Here is a 15,686-nt window from a genome sequence, read left to right on the forward strand (position 1 = left end):
AAAAAAAAAAAAAAAAAAAAAAAGAGCACTGACTGCTCTTTCCATGGTTCTGATTTCAAATCCCAGCAACCACATGGTGGCTCACAATCACCAGTAATGAGATCTGACGCCCTCTTCTGGTACGTCTGAAGACAGCTACTGTGTACTTATGTGTAATAAAAAAATAAATCTTTGGGCCAGATCGAGCAGGATCTAAGCAAGCAGATTGACTGGAGCAAGCAAAGGCCCTAAAACTTCAATTCCCAATAACCACATGAAGGCTCACAACTATCTGTACAGCTACAGTGTACCCACATATATAAAATAAATAAATCTTTTAAAAAAAAAAAAAAAAGAATGGTAGTCTACTCGACAGCAGAGAGTATTCCATCCACAGTAGAGATTGGGGTTCAGCCACAGAAGGAAGAATGGCAACTTTTGACCCATTCTATACCACTTGTCCTCAGTAACAACCCACTACAACCACCTGAGAATGTTTAAATTAAAAACAATCCAAGTATGCATTCTCCATTCATCTTTACCTGGGTAGGCCATCAACATTCTCTGGGGCTCAATAACAAAACAGGGAATTCTCATAGTCATAATGTGAAAGGCAGGCAACTGCTTTCCATAAATATATTTAAAGCTAGACAAAATGTCAAAACAAACAACAAGACTGTCAGCCATGAGGGTTCTCTGCTCTCCTTCCATCACACAAAAGGCAGAAACAGACTTCTCTGAATTCAAGGCAACAGTATCTACATGAGTCCCAGACAGTGAGACCTCGTCAGTTGTCAAACAATATAAACGAACTGACAACTGTCTGTTTTTTAGATCCACTAGAAGTGAGGTCAAAGCCAGCACACAGTCTGGCTCCTCCAGCTTCCATCCCCATCCAAACCCCCCAAAGCAGTCAGTGGGGTTGCTTGCTCCCAGCCCAGAGCTGTGTGAAAGGTAACAACACTGGTGCTCTGGGGGGCAGGACAGGCGAGACCAGGTAACTATGTGGGAGAAGGGGCAGCTATGCTGAGCTCAGAGAACAGTCCTGGCGAGAATTCAGAGTATATGGGTTTGGAGGGCAAACTGCTACACAGAGCCATAGAATAAGGCCAAAGTGAGCTCTCCACAAAACTGATAAATGGACTGGAGAGAATGAGAGGCCAGGGAAAATCTAAGGCCACAAGTGACTTTGCAAGTCAACTCCATTCAGCAAGGACTCCAGAACCACAGGGGTTGAGTGGCAGGGGGTAAAACCCTCAAGAGTTCAAAACACTGGATAGTCTCAGCCCACATCAGGAGCTAACTTACTCAGAGGCCAAGAACAACAGCCCGGATCTGACATTAGCAAGCACGAGGAAAATAAACTTCCCTTTAATTCTAGGCAGCTACAAATACCGGGAAGAGTGAAAGTTCAGAGTTACTATGTATCTCAGTCAGGGTTTCTATTCCTGCACAAACATCATGACCAAGAAGCAAGTTGGGGAGGAAAGGGTTTATTCCGCCTACATTTCCATACTGCTGTTCATCACCAAAGGAAGTCAGGACTGAAACTCAAGCAGGTCAGGAAGCAGGAGCTGATGCAGAGGCCATGGAGGGATGTTCTTTTTTTTTTTTTTTTTTTTTTTGGTTTTTCGAGACAGGGTTTCTCTGTATAGCTCTGGCTGTCCTGGAACTCACTTGGTAGACCAGGCTGGCCTCGAACTCAGAAATCCGCCTGCCTCTGCCTCCCGAGTGCTGGGATTAAAGGCCTGCGCCACCAGGCCCGGCTGGGATGTTCTTTACTGGCTTGCTTCCCCTGGCTTGCTCAGCCTGCTCTCTTATAGAACCAAGACTATCATCAGCACAGAGATGGCACCACCCACAAGGGACCCTCCCCCCTTGATCATTAACTGATCATTACAGCTGGATCTCGTGGAGGCATTTCCCCAACTGAAGCTCCTTTCTCTGTGATAACTCCAGCCTATGTCAAGTTGACACAAAATTAGCCAGTACAATATGTTACCAAGTGTCAACAAAAATTAGTAGATATATAAAACCCAACTTACCATCTTATGTGGTGGTTGTGGTGGTGTGAATCAGCAACTATCTCTGACCACTGGATACAAATTGATAGGCTTTGCAAAGATATAATGGATTCTGTTTTGTTTTTTGAGACAAGTATCACTATGTAGTCCAGGCTGGCTTGCAACTCTCCATGTAGACAAAGCTGACCTTGAATTCAGAGGTCTAGGCTTCCCCTCCTAAAAGCTTAGCTTAATTTTGTGTTTCCCCTTGTCTTACCTATTTGATTTTAATTATGTGTGCACTCTGGAGGCCAGAAGGTGTCAGATCCCTTAGAGCTAGAGTTATAGACTACTGTGACTGTGAGCCACCTAGTGTGACCTCTAAGAACCAAACTTGAACCCTCTACAAAAGCAATGCATCCTCTTAATCACTGAGCCATCTCTCCAACCCTCCCCAGAAAAAGTTCGGGTTTTTGTTTCTTTTTTTAAAATATGCCCAAAGAGGATTCAATAGCACAAGCCGGGTTGGATCCTTGGAACCCACATGATGGAGAACCGATTTCCATGTGTGTACATGCACCCACATACATACATACACAGACACATAAAATGTTTAATATATTTAAAAACTAAAAGAACAATATTGATACTGAGTCAAAACTAAGGACATTGCATTTTTTTGTTTTGTTGATCTGTTTTTGATATGGCAACTCACTGTATCGCCTAGGCCAACCTTGAACTCCTGGCCGCAAGCACATGCCACCATAACCCAGCAAATGTACAGTCTCAATGGTGAAACAAAATCAACGAAGACTAAATATATGAAGTTGTCAAATACACACAAAAACATGAAGAATTTTGACACAAAACAAAGCTGTCACTTTAAATTTAAAAATACTCTAAACAAAGTCGACTTCAATAGGTGGTGGCGGTAGCAAACACCTTTAATTCCAGCACTTGGGAGGCAGAGGCTGGCAGATTTCTGAGTTCGAGGACAGCCTGGACTACAGAGTGAGTTCCAGGACAGCCAGGACTACACAGAGAAACCCTGTCTTGGGAAAACAAAACAAAACAAAACAAAAACAGAAAACAGAAAAGAGATTGTAGCTTCACGATGGCCTCTTAACTCTTTGTGGCCAAAGACAACCTTGAACTTTTTACTTCATTTTTTGGAGGGTGTGTCTCCAAAGATGAGAGGACAACTTGCCAGTTGGCGCTCTCCAGCCATGTGGGTCTAAGGATCTTACTCTGGTCACCAGGTTTGGGCTAAGGCTCCTCTTCCCAGCCAGATATTAAATCACAGCATTGGCTGGGATCCTCAACTACTGATCCCCATGCGGGGGGGTGGGGGGTGACCCCTCACCGTGCCAGTTTTATGCAGTGCAAGGGATCGAACCCTGGGGTTCATGCATGCTGAGTACTCTACCAGCTAACTATATTCCCAGTCCCGTTTGGGGTCGTTTTAGAATACGGGGCGCTTTAAACTCTTCAGAAATAAACTCTTGATTCTTGAGAGTAGACAAGAAAACAGAAGGAAATGAACGCACAGAGGAGGGAAAAGCCAAAGGGCAGGTTTTGGACAAAGGTAAAGCAAATCCTGAAGCTGAAGGTCTCAAACAGGCTTGGTTCAGAGCCATCAGGAGGGGTCAGAGCCACTGCCAAGTGTCGCAGTGGGTCACCAAGATGCAAATGGAGGCAGTTGGAGGTGATGGAAACATGAGAATGCTAAGAAGCCCTCTTAAACCCCACTCCTATCAAGTATCGCCACACTCGTTCTAGCTGAGCACAAATTACATCAACCAAGGAGGCTAGCGGGAATCTGAGATTCAACACTCTGGGCCTTCAAATGCGGTCCCCTTCCCCGGGGAGGCCGAAACCCGAACTTACTAGATTCTAGTGACTAGAGCCTCCCATCAAAATTCTCTCGATTTCCCAAGGCCCACGCAGAGAGCAATCGCGGGACAAAGCAAGGGACCGGGTTGCATCTCCCACTTACCTTGATGGCTTTCTCCATGTCGCTGTCCTCCGACATGCTCCGCTGGGCTCCCACAGCCCGAAGCGGCGGAGGCTGCGCGGCTGTCCGGTCCCCTGACAGCCGAGGAAGCAAAGGGCTCGGAGCTCGGGTCCCCGGGCCTCGGGGAGACGGGCAGCGGCCGCCCCTGGGGAGCGGAGGGGATGAAGGCCCGGGTGCCGGCTCGGCTTCCGCAGGCGGCTCTAAGCTGGTGGCGGCGGTGGCGGCGGCAGCGGCGGCGGCCCCTGGGGACAAGCCTTTGTGCTGGGCCCCGCGCAGCCGCTTCCCGGCCTCATCCCCGGCCGGGGAGGCAGGCTCCCGGGGCAGGGCGAGGCGGGGAGGGGCCCGGCCTGGAGCGCCGTGCGGGGCTTTGGCGGGGCCGCCGCTTGGGCCCGGGTTCGCCAGCTCCTGAGGGGAAGCCTGCGTCGCCTCCTCCCCCTCCGCCGCCGCCGCCGCCGGCACCAGCACCGTAGCGAAGCCGAAGCCGAGCCCCCCGCCGCCGCTGCCGCCGCTGCCGCCGCCGCCGCTCCCACTGCCGCTCCAGCGCCACACATCGCCGGGACGCCTGCGCCGGGCAGCCCGCCGGCCGCCCGCCCGCGCCGCCCTCTCGGCAGCCTCACGCCAGCCGTGCTGCCGCCCGGATCTGCGACCACCCAGCCCCGCGCGCCCCTCGCCGGCATCCGCCGGCCTTTCCGAGCCTTTCCCGGGCCGCGCGGTGGATGTGCAGGCGCCAGCCGGGTCGTCCCCGGGCCGCGCCGCACGCAGCCCAGGCCCCCGGGCCTTCCACGGAAGCGGCGCCCGGCGAGTGACGTAAGACGGCGCGACGGCCGGCCTGCCGAAAGAGAAGCGGAGCTCAGGGAGGGCGCATGCGCGGGAGCCCGCCGCCGGGTGTCTGTGTTTCGGAGCGAAACCTGTGGCTGCAGCCCAGGCGTTGGCTGGGTACTGGGACGCTAACGTCGGACGTCCGAAAACCTGGCTGTGTGGGAACCAACCGGATCGTGCTCGTCCTGGCAGCTGAGCGGGGTCGGAGATGTAGCTGCCTGCTGCAGCCATTCAGCACCCCGAGGAGTTTCACAGACTTTTGAAGGGGGAGGAAGGGACAAAGCAGTTCGTGGCTTCCATGCGACAGCTTTAGGACTAGCAGGTTTATGAAGCAGAATTGAAGGATTGATTGACTGACTGACTGATTGATTGATTGATTGATTGGTTTTTCCTTTTTTTGTTTTGTTGTTGTTGTTTTCGAGACAGGGTTTCTCTGTGTATCCGAACTCAGAAATCCGCCTGCCTCTGCCTCCCAAGTGCTGGGATTGAAGGCGTGCGCCACCACCGCCCGGCTCTGAAGGTTTTATTAAAGATGACTTAAATGGAAGCTTATCCATGAGAGAGTCATCAGAGACGAGAGTATAAACAAAGGAGTTTAGTACACGTCCTTTCTGTTAGATTTCTGAGGCAGCTCAAAGGGACAGACGAGCAAAAAAGAGATGGGAGCCTGACCTTTAACAGTCAGGACTGTGTTTACCGGTGCGCACAGCAGGGGGCACACTCCTCCAGGAAGTTGGACCGCTCTACCAGAGGAAAAAGCTGGCTTCTAGTGAGGGTGTTAAGAATGCAGAAATATGAGGCCACTCCCCATTTCGTTTTATGAAGTTATCTAAATCAATTTAGATATTAAAATCAAAAGTTCCAAGTTTTGGCCAGAGTTGGCCTTTGTCCAATGTGCATCGGGATCAAGAGCTGAGCAAGTTAGTATGTTGAGATCTCCCAGATAGAGCTCTTTTAGATTAGCCTTCAGCCAGGCTAATGGTATGTCCTTCGGAATGGACAGTTCGGATCCCATGGCAGGTGTGGAACCAAGGTAAAAACATGGGTCACCCAGGGGTATCCCTCAGATTTTCAATTAACCAAATGTAATGAGCATAGTTTAAAATAATAATGAAAAAAGCCGGTAAACCTGTAAAAATAGCTTAGGAATTCCACTACACCCAAGGCTGCACCTGATAAGCAGAACGCAGTGACATCACCCAAGATAACCAGACTCGGTCCTAGAACCCCATGGCCTCTACTGGACAGTACATAAACAGAGACCAAGAGCAATGCTTGGCACATCTGGAGAGACCTTGATCAGCCCTGCAGCTGGACAGTCGTCCCCAGGACCCTGACCCTTGCATCAGAGGGCACTATTAGAGACTGCACCTGACCTTTTGCTGATATGTCATACAGGGGAACAGCTTAATAAAGCATGCCTTGCTCTACCAACTACCTGTGTCTGCATTGTTGCTCACAATAAACATGCTTAGAAACAAGAGTGGGCATCCCCAGTCTCCCACATTCCCAGGTGTCAGGGTACAGGAAAAGTTCCTAGAGCTTTCTGCCAACCAAGTCAAGCAGGCTGTATCAGGCAGGGTTCTCTAGAGTCACAGAACTTAGGGACAGTCTCTATATAGTAAAGGAATTTGTTGGTGACTTACAGTCTGCAGTCCAACTCCCAACAATGGTCAGCAGCAGCTGTGAATGGAAGTCCAAGGATCTAGCAGTTGCTCAGTCCCACAGGGCAGGCAGATGAAGAAGAGAAAGACATTAAATCTTCCTCCTTCCAGTGTCCTTATGTAGGTCTCCAGCAGAAGAGGTGGCCCAGACTAAAGGTGACCTTGAACTCGGAGACCTCCTTGCCTTAGTCTCCTGGGATTCATGGCCACTATGCCTCAAGATCTCCATGCCAAGGTCCAGGTCAGAAACTTGTATCTCCTAACCTCAAGATCGGGATCACAGATGAGCCTTCCAATTCTGGATTGCAGTTCATTTAAGCTGACAACCAGGAATAGCCACTACACAGGCCAATGAAGAGTCCTCAGACTCCAGCAAATGATCCCATGGCCAGTGGAAAGCCACTGGAACCTTTGAGCCAGTCTCAAAGATGGAAGGGCCCACACAGACGTAACCAGATTGCCTTGGAGTTAGGTCCCTCAGGTTACCTTGTCCAAATGCTTTGGCTGTGTTGGACACATGAATGATCCTGTTGAATGGAGAGTTGGCATCCCATTAGATTCAGACTGTGTCAGAGCAAGACTGAAACATGAGAGAGATGCCTCAAAGAGATGGCCCTTACAGGCCGTGGGACCAGTGAGCTGAGATCAAGGGAAGTTTGTGAGGGCTCAGGGTCCTTGAAGGTACGGCTGTTTGGGATGGTTTGGGCGGTACTACACATGCTCCCATGACTACAGCTCTCACAGTGACCCTTTGCCAGCAGCTATAAGCTAACTGTCTCCCCACTGCACCACATGTTAAGGGAGGTATGTTTGTGTGAGGGCTCTGGTCACTAACGGAGTCTGGATTCCCTTTCTGAGTTTCTGTGCTGGGAAGATTTCTGAGTCAGGGATAGAGAGAGATGGCTCAGCGGTCAAGAGCACCATCTGCTCTTCCAGAGGTCCTGAGTTCAATTCCCAGCAACCACATGGTGGCTCACAACCATCTGTCATGACATCCGATGAGGTTCTGGTGTGTCTGAAGACAGTGACAGTGTACTCACAAACATAAATAAATAAATCTTTTTTAAAAAAAAATTCTGAGGGCTGGTGAGATGGCTCAGTGGTTAAGAGCACCGACTGTTCTTCCAAAGGTCCTGAGTTCAAATCCCAGCAACCACATGGTGGCTCACAACCATCCATAACGAAATCTAATACCCTCTTCTGGAGTGTCTGAAGACGGCTACAGTGTACTTACATTAAATAAATAAATAAATAAATATTTAAAAAAAATTCTGAGGTAGCTCAAAGGGACAGGAAGTTGGAAAGAGAGAGAAGCCTGACCTTCAAAAGATAGAATTGTGTTTATTGGCAAGAGGACAGACTCTTCTCATGGGAGAGGAAGAGGAAAGAGATGGCTTTGACCCTTTACATGGGGTCTACAGGCATGTGGAAATGTTTGAAACCTGTTTCTTCCTACAGTCCCTCTCTCTCAGGATTGCCACTAACCCCTAGAACAGAGTCCTTCTGCCACACCACCTCATACAACATCCACTCTTCAAGGCCCTGGCAGGACTCTGCTTGCATTGTAAACAGCCAGGACACTGGGGAGTGGACTACCCTTGGAAGGGAACCAACACCTGTCCGCTCCTATCGGATGCTGGTTTGCTCTGACTTCTTTCATGCCAACTACAATCAGGCAACTGCTTTTCAGCCATCCCTGCCAAGGGAGCCTCTGTAGACTGCCTGCCCCGCCCTCTGGTTCCAGCCACGGTTAAAATTACACACCCTCATCACCACTGAATTAACCTTGTCAACAGGACTGTCTCTCCCGGTAATAGTAGACACTCCCTGTCCCCAGTTCATGTCACAGGGCCCTCTACTATCAAAGCCTTGGCTTTTCTTTTCTTCACAAATTGACCTGCTACTCACAGGCCCTGTTCTGAGCACACCTAGAAGCCTCTTTTGTTGTTGTTTTTCCAAAACAGGGTTTCTCTGTGTTGAGGGGACCAGACCCAACAGTCAAGTACTGAGATAAGGCATAGATAGGTGGTCCAGAGAATGGTGACCTCTGGCCATTAACTCTCTCTTACTGTTCTGGGGGCTAGAGGCTGATGGCTTCTGGCAATTTAACTCTCTTGCTATTCTAGGGCCAAAAGATGGCTTCTGGCAGTTAATTCCTGCTGATAGTAGCAGAGGATTAAGAAAAGAAACTTAGTTACTTCAAGCTCTTTACTCTTTGACTCAGTGGTCTCTAAACTGGTCAGGTGAGAGGCTCTGAGTTCATTAATGCTTTGTGAGCCAGAGAGAAAAAAAGAAAAGAAAGAAAATCAGACACACGAACAACTGGAGGAAGCACAAAAGGTTTACACCACCTCCCTGTGGTTCTTAGTTTTTATACTTCTCAGGAGAATTGGTCACATGGTTTTCTAAGCATTTTTACATTCCATAAGTTCATAGTAAGTTTAAGGCAATTTCATGTCATAGGTTGATAAGGTTTAAGGAGTTACGGTAGAAGTGTTTACATGTCTTTCCATTAAAACTAGTACCTGACTGAACATTCCTTATCTAATTTTTTAGCTCCACAAGTTCATTACAAGTTTAAAACAATAGTTTCTATGTAGCCGGGCGTGGTGGTGCACACCTTTAATCCTGGCACTCGGGAGGCAGACGCAGGCAGATTTCTGAGTTCGAAGCCAGCCTGGACTACAAAGTGAGTTCCAGGACAGCCAGGGCTAGACTGAGAAACCCTGTCTCAAAAACCCAAAAAANAAAAAAAAATAGTTTTTATGTCACAAGTTAGCACAGTTTTGTCAAGAGACAAATCATCTGCCTTGTGTCTTATTATTTTGAAGTCTTGTATAGATAGACACGTCTATCATTTATTTTCTGTCCTTGCACCTACAGTACATTGCCCAATCCCTGTATGTGAGCTTTCATTACCAGATAGTGACCTCATTCCTAGAAGGAATGTTTTCCTTGATCGTAAATTTGTTCCAAGCCTGTTTTCTTTTCCTAGTTCAGTTAGCTCATGGCTCCAGAAGGTATACAGACCTCCATTTATGGCTTTTATTCTATAGGGGGCTTGAGACTATTTATGTCCATTTAGGAGCTGTACAAAATCATTATCAGGGATTATGAAATCATCAATTCGTTGAAACAGCATATTGATTCCGTAGGAAATCTGCCCAACAGAGTAGATAAATACCCAGGAAATCATTAAGTTACATAATAGTGGCAGAAAAGGCAGATGAGCAGCGAGAAGCAATCATGGGATGAAGTCTCTGGGGACCCTGCCTCTCAGAGCTCACCCACTGCAGCCATGCAAAATGGTGGGCCACCTCCAGAAAACTCACTTGCTTGTCATAGCCTTTCCTAGATGGCTTCTGACATGGTGTAGCCTCGGCTATAGACGAAGCTGGCATCACACTCAGAGATCCGCCTATCTCTGCCTCGTGAGTGCTGGAATTAAAGGTGGGCAGTACCAGTGCCCAGCGGAAGCCTCATCGTTTTATCTGCTCTTGGCCAATCACATTTCTCTTCCCCCAACCCCCCTACGCCGACCCCCCAGCTGGCCTCTTCCCCTTCCCACTGTACCAGCATGGGACTTAGCCAGTCTCAGCCCCTCTCCCTCAGTATGGGAATGGCCTTCCCAGCCCTCAGCGGGAGAAAAAACAGAAAGTAAACGCTTTCTTCCCCCTGTTCTCCTCCATTCCTTTTTCTCTGTGGACTGTCAACTTATCTCCTGCTTATGAAGAGGCACCCATACCCTTGGTCACATCTATCCAGACGGTTCCAATGGACTGATACCTGTCTCGCCTCCACACAGTTTATCCAACATCATTGGGCTATCCGGATGATAACTCTTTTCAATGATAACTTCAGGAGCTGACTGGAGTATGGGTAGCTTATCTACCTCACTTCAGAGTGTTGTCAGAGGATCTTCCTGACTCTAAAGCAAAGTGACTTCCTGACTCCCCACAGATATTGTCTGAATCCGGGACCAGCTGGATTCCCTGAGAGGCCGGGATCTCATCATGACAGAAAAGGGTGGCCGCTGCCTCGTTCTGCAGAAAGAATGCTGCTTCTACCATGATCAGTCAAACTAGAGTTGAAGCTAAAGGAGAGGCAAGAAAGACTCTTGCATAGCTCGGTAGCTAGCCATCTTCCTGAAACTTCCCTAGCTCACTTCTTCCCCTGGCTCCTGCCACAAATAGGCTCTCTTGCTGCCATAATTTTGTTCCTGCTCTCTGGGTCATGCCTTTCTCTGTTTCTCTAACTGCAGGAGCACGTGCAGGCCTTCACCAACCACAAGGTGACAGGGGTGGGGTGCTCTTCACAACCAAAGGAGCTTGTCATTCCTTAGCCTCCCCTGCCCTCTACTACATTCAAGGTCCACGGGATAGCCAGAGAAAACTGCCCCTATTTCTTACGACTGAAAAGACGGGAATGACATAGCTTAACATCAGTGACACCATCTTCTCTCTGTATGCTGACTGAGGTGCCTACAGCATGGTAACAGGCCTCAATTCCTCAGATAGACAGGAAACACAAAACCTGCTGTCTTCCACACAACTTTGTGGGATTCTATCCCTCACCATTATTTGGAAATTTCCCACCTTGTAGTTGTGATGGATTGATTAGGCTTGGCTCAGGGTGTGGCACTATCAGGAGGTGTGGCCTTGTGTTGTAAGAAGTGTGTCACTGTAGCAGTAGGCTTTGAAACCATTTTCCTAGCTGCCTGGAAGTCAGTCTTCTCCTGGATGCCTTTGGATCAAGATGTAGAAATCCCAGCTCCTTCTCCACCACCATGTCTGCCACCATGCTTCCTGCCATGATGATAATGGACTAAACCTCTGAACCTGTAAGGCAGCCCCAATGAAATGTTTGCCTGTATAAGAGTTGTCTTGGTTGCCGGGCAGTGGTGGTGCACGCCTTTAATCCAAGCACTTGGGAGGCAGAGGCAGGTGGATTTCTGAGTTCAAAACCAGCCCGGTCTACAGAGTGAGTTTCAGGACAGCCAGTACTACACAGAGAAACCCTGTCTCAAAAAACAAACAAACAAAAGAGTTGTCTTGGTCATCGTGTCTCTTCATAGCAATGGAAACCTTAACTAAGTTATCAATCAGGGTCTGACCTTAAGCTTACCCCTATCCCACCCCCAATAACGCTCCCTTCGGTAACTCTCTCTGGGGTCACTCTCTGTGCCTTCTGTGGATTTAATAAAAGCCTGTCGGTGCCTAGTTAGTTTCTCTGGGAGTATTTTCCTTCAGGGGAGGTTTTTGGTTTTTGGTTTTTTTGGTTTTTTTGGTTTTTGTTTTTTGTTTTGTGATAACTTGTAACCAGATTGACTCTCACAATTATCTTGCCCAAAATGGAGTCTACAATGTCCATTCCATGCATTCCTGTATATAAAGACACACCTTTGGTTTGCCTTAAAACAAGCCTCAAGTCATTAGGCCTGGCAGACCTTTGGTACATCTGCCAACCGAGGTCTGGGCCCAGTACAAACTGGACAATGAGAACACATGGCCTGAACTCTTTTTCTTTCTTTCTTTTTTTTCTTTCTTTTTTTTTTTTTTGGTTTGGTTTTTCAAGACAGGGTTTCTCTGTATAGCCCTGGCTGTCCTGGAATTCACTTTGTAGACCAGACTGGCCTCAAACTCAGAAATCCACCTGCCTCTGCCTTCCAAGTGGTGGGATTAAAGGTGTTCTCACAGACATGGACAGTTTTAGGACAGCGTGATAAATGGGCTGCAGATCCTTGTGTACCAGCTTGCTTTATCTCTGAGGACATCCTTCCTGCCCAAAATGTTCCTTGTACTATAATATCCAAAATAAATTCAAGACTAACCAGTGCCTTCCCCCTTCAAAAGGACTTTCGAAACTGTACTAGAAGGACAAGTACAGAGTCAGATAAAAAGCTGGCTGACTAAACAAATATAGAAATATAGTTGGTTTTTTTTTTAAAGATTTATTTATTTATTATATGTAAGTACACTGTAGCTGTCTTCAGACACTCCAGAAGAGGGAGTCAGATCTTGTTACGGATGGTTGTGAGCCACCATGTGGTTGCTGGCATTTGAACTTTGGAAGAGCAGTTGGGTGCTCTTGCCCACTGAGCCATCTCACCAGCCCCAGAAAGATAGTTTTAATGGTCAAAATTTCTGAGCTTCCAAAACAAGATTAACAATTCCCCTGCCCTGCCTCACACTAAAAACCTCAAGGACAGACAAAATGAGAGTCACCCTATACAAACCAACCAATGTCTAAAAAGATTATTGGCTACAACAATTAAAATAAGTCAGACTACCCTGGTGCCTATATCCGGTCCTTACAAAGGTATACAAAGTGTTTCTTTCTTTGTTCTGGGTCTCTCCTCCAGCCTGTGCGCTGAGAGAGGGTTCCCCAACATGTTGGATAAGTAAAATCCTTGTACATTTTGCAACAATGGCGGTCTCTGTGGTCTTTGTGTGAGTGAGGGTCTTTTGACAAGCTACAACAGTATCAACCTCTTGTCCTCAGATTCCCTTCTCCAACCCCCAAAACTGCCCAGTCCTCTCCTACTTTCTCTGACCCCACTGATGAACCCTCATCTTATCCAATTTACTGACCCCCAAACATACCCAGACGCCACCTACCTCACCCATCTCCCTGACTGACTGCCTGCCTATCCCTGACTTCCCTGTATCGCATGGGTTTCTTCCTCCCTCCTCCCCTCACAGACAACATCCTTCCCCAGACTCCCCAGCCCACACCTTTACCCCAAGAGGTTGTAAGCGGAAGGGTCCTATAAAAGTGTGCATCCTGTTCTGCCTGTGGACAGGGGCCAGATCCAAATAGCATGGAGATCTCTTTCCAAAAACCTTACAAAATATAGAAAAGAATTCCTCACCAAGGTTTATCACTTAACTGGGGAAACAGTTACAATAGCCTCACCTCGACCCTGACCCCATATTAAAAGGAAAGTATCTGGCCATCGGCTCAAGACCCATGCAGATTGTGGTGACAATGAACAAAATCCAGCTATCAGTCCGGTAGCAGATGACGTGGTCCTTGCAGTCCAGCCTGACTGGAGCTATCAATCTGGCGACCCCTTGAAATCCAAAGGCTCAATCCTGATAGCCTTCCAGTACCCTGACAATCAGATTCTCATGGGTAACTAGTTTCCCTTTCAATAATATCTGCCCAATCAATACCTTGCCTCTCACGACCCAGCTATCCAACTCCTGTCTCTCCTGCCCTGGGAACAGGCATGTCAGGGGTATCCACGTCTGCTAACCACTATCAACAAATCCCAAAGGACTTTTCCAACTCCCAAGCTAAGAGAGCAGCCACCATTAATACTTTTCAAAGCCAAATAGATTCCCCCTCAAAGGGGTGGCTCCAAAATAGCCTTGCCCTGGAACTCTAAGTGGCAGAAAAAGGGAGAACATGCCCTTTCTCCATGAAGAATGCTGCTTCTATGTCAATCAACCAGGGACACTCTGAGACATCCCCCCAAAAACTCAAAGACTGGGCATCGGAATTCCTCAAGGATTCAGGAACAAACGAGCCCAGTCCATTTTAGGAAAATGGGCATGCTGGCTGGGTGTTTGGGTTTTTGGTTTGTTTTTAATGTTTGCACACATGGGATTCTCTGTGTAGCCCTGGTGTCTATGGACCAGGCTGGCCTTGACCTCTAATTGCCTACTTTCAAGGGCATCTCCAGGAGAACATAACTACTAACACATGAGTCACAATCAAGTCAAACCTCTCCCCCCACTCCATGAAGTCAATTTGACTTGCACCCCTCTAAGACTTGAGGACAGCCCCTGAACACCCCAACCTCCTAAGCAGGAAATAGTGTGTTCTCCCCCCACACACACACACACCTACACCCCATATCTGTCTTCATGGTTTGGAACAAAGGGTTAATGACCTTAAAGCAAAGAGCTGTAGGAGAGTTGAGAATCTCCCTAGAGGAAATCCGCCATATGGATGAGACATAGGCTAGCGTTTACTAAGATGACATCACAGCAAACAGACCAACAGATGAAACTTCCACTCCCAAAATACCCTTGTTGTCCCCCACAACACTCAAACCCACTGTGTCCTGGTGCGTGGTCTACCCTCAAGGAGATCCCCCTGCCCTTCACAGTGCTGACTTAAGGACAATCCATTTCTGTGAGGTCAGTCTCCTGTCTCATCTTCATGCTGCTGGGTTAGTCCCTGGTGTACAGACCCGGAATCCTGGGCTGTACTCTCTACCTGGGTTCTGGGAAAGGACCTCAGGGCCAGCTTCACCCCTGAACCTTTTAGTGGTTTTTTATTCGGGCATTTACTGAGGTCACTGTACCCACTGGGCCAGGCCCACTAGACTGGGGAGAGAGTAGGAAAGAGAAGCTGACAGACAGGGGCACATGGACAAGAAGACGACACACTGAGGTAAGAGTAATTGTCTGCTAAGTGTGGATCTCTCACGTGATGGTCACACGAGTCTCAAGAGGGAACATCTGGGCTGAAGCCACTACAAGGAAGAGGAGGAAGAGGAGGGTATCAGAGGAAGAGATGTGGGCAGAGGGACAGTGAGAGACAGTCTGAAGGGACAGCGGTGGTGCACACTTTAACCATAGCACTTAGAAGGCAGAAGCAGGCAGGTCTCTGAGTCCCAGGCCAGGGCTACATAGTGAGACCCTATATCTTAAAAGGGTGGCGGTGGGGTGGGGCACTGTGGGGAGATGGCTCAGAGGTTAAGAGCACTGGCTGCTCTTCCAAGAGACCAGGTTCAATGTCAAGGGCCCACATGGCAGCTCACAAGTGTCTAATTCCAGTTCCAGGGGATCTAACACCCTCACACAGACATACATGCAGGGAAAACACTAACTTACATAAAAAATTTTAAAGGTCAAAAATTGAGGCCAGGCAGTGGTGGCACACGCCTTTAATCCCAGCACTTGGGAGGCAGAGGCAGGTGAATTTCTGAGTTCGAGGCCAGACTGGTCTACAGAGTGAGTTCCAGGACAGCCAAGGCCACACAGAGAAACCCTGTCTCAAAAACAAACAAACAAACAAATAAATAAATAAATAAAAGATAAACTGTGGCCAGGCAGTGGTAGCAGATGCCTTTAAACCCAGCACTTAAAAGAAAGAAGAAAGAAAGAAAGAAAGAAAGAAAAGAAAGAAAAGAAAGAAAGTAAAAGGATATAAGCCAGTTATGATGTAGCAATGAAATCATTTTATGGTTGGGGG

At 48.0% G+C, this 15,686-nt stretch overlaps 1 protein-coding gene across 2 annotated transcripts in view; it reads right to left on the reverse strand.

Annotated features, from left to right (window-relative positions):
- The window catches only part of Mapkapk5 (MAPK activated protein kinase 5), a 20,986-nt gene extending 16,274 nt beyond the window's left edge, over positions 1 to 4,712 (reverse strand). Inside the window, exon 1 of one of the 2 annotated variants that reach the window (XM_021222665.1) lies at positions 3,979 to 4,712. In XM_021222665.1, coding sequence (XP_021078324.1) covers positions 3,979 to 4,014 — 36 coding nt within the window. In that variant the 5' untranslated portion in view covers positions 4,015 to 4,712. The remainder of the gene's footprint in view (positions 1 to 3,978) is intronic. The other variant, XM_021222666.1, reaches the window with a different exon arrangement.
- Positions 4,713 to 15,686: the final 10,974 nt, after the last annotated feature.

The sequence above is a fragment of the Mus pahari genome, chromosome 23 (assembly GCF_900095145.1).
Source record: "Mus pahari chromosome 23, PAHARI_EIJ_v1.1, whole genome shotgun sequence".
In the NCBI taxonomy this organism is placed as follows: domain Eukaryota; kingdom Metazoa; phylum Chordata; class Mammalia; order Rodentia; family Muridae; genus Mus; species Mus pahari.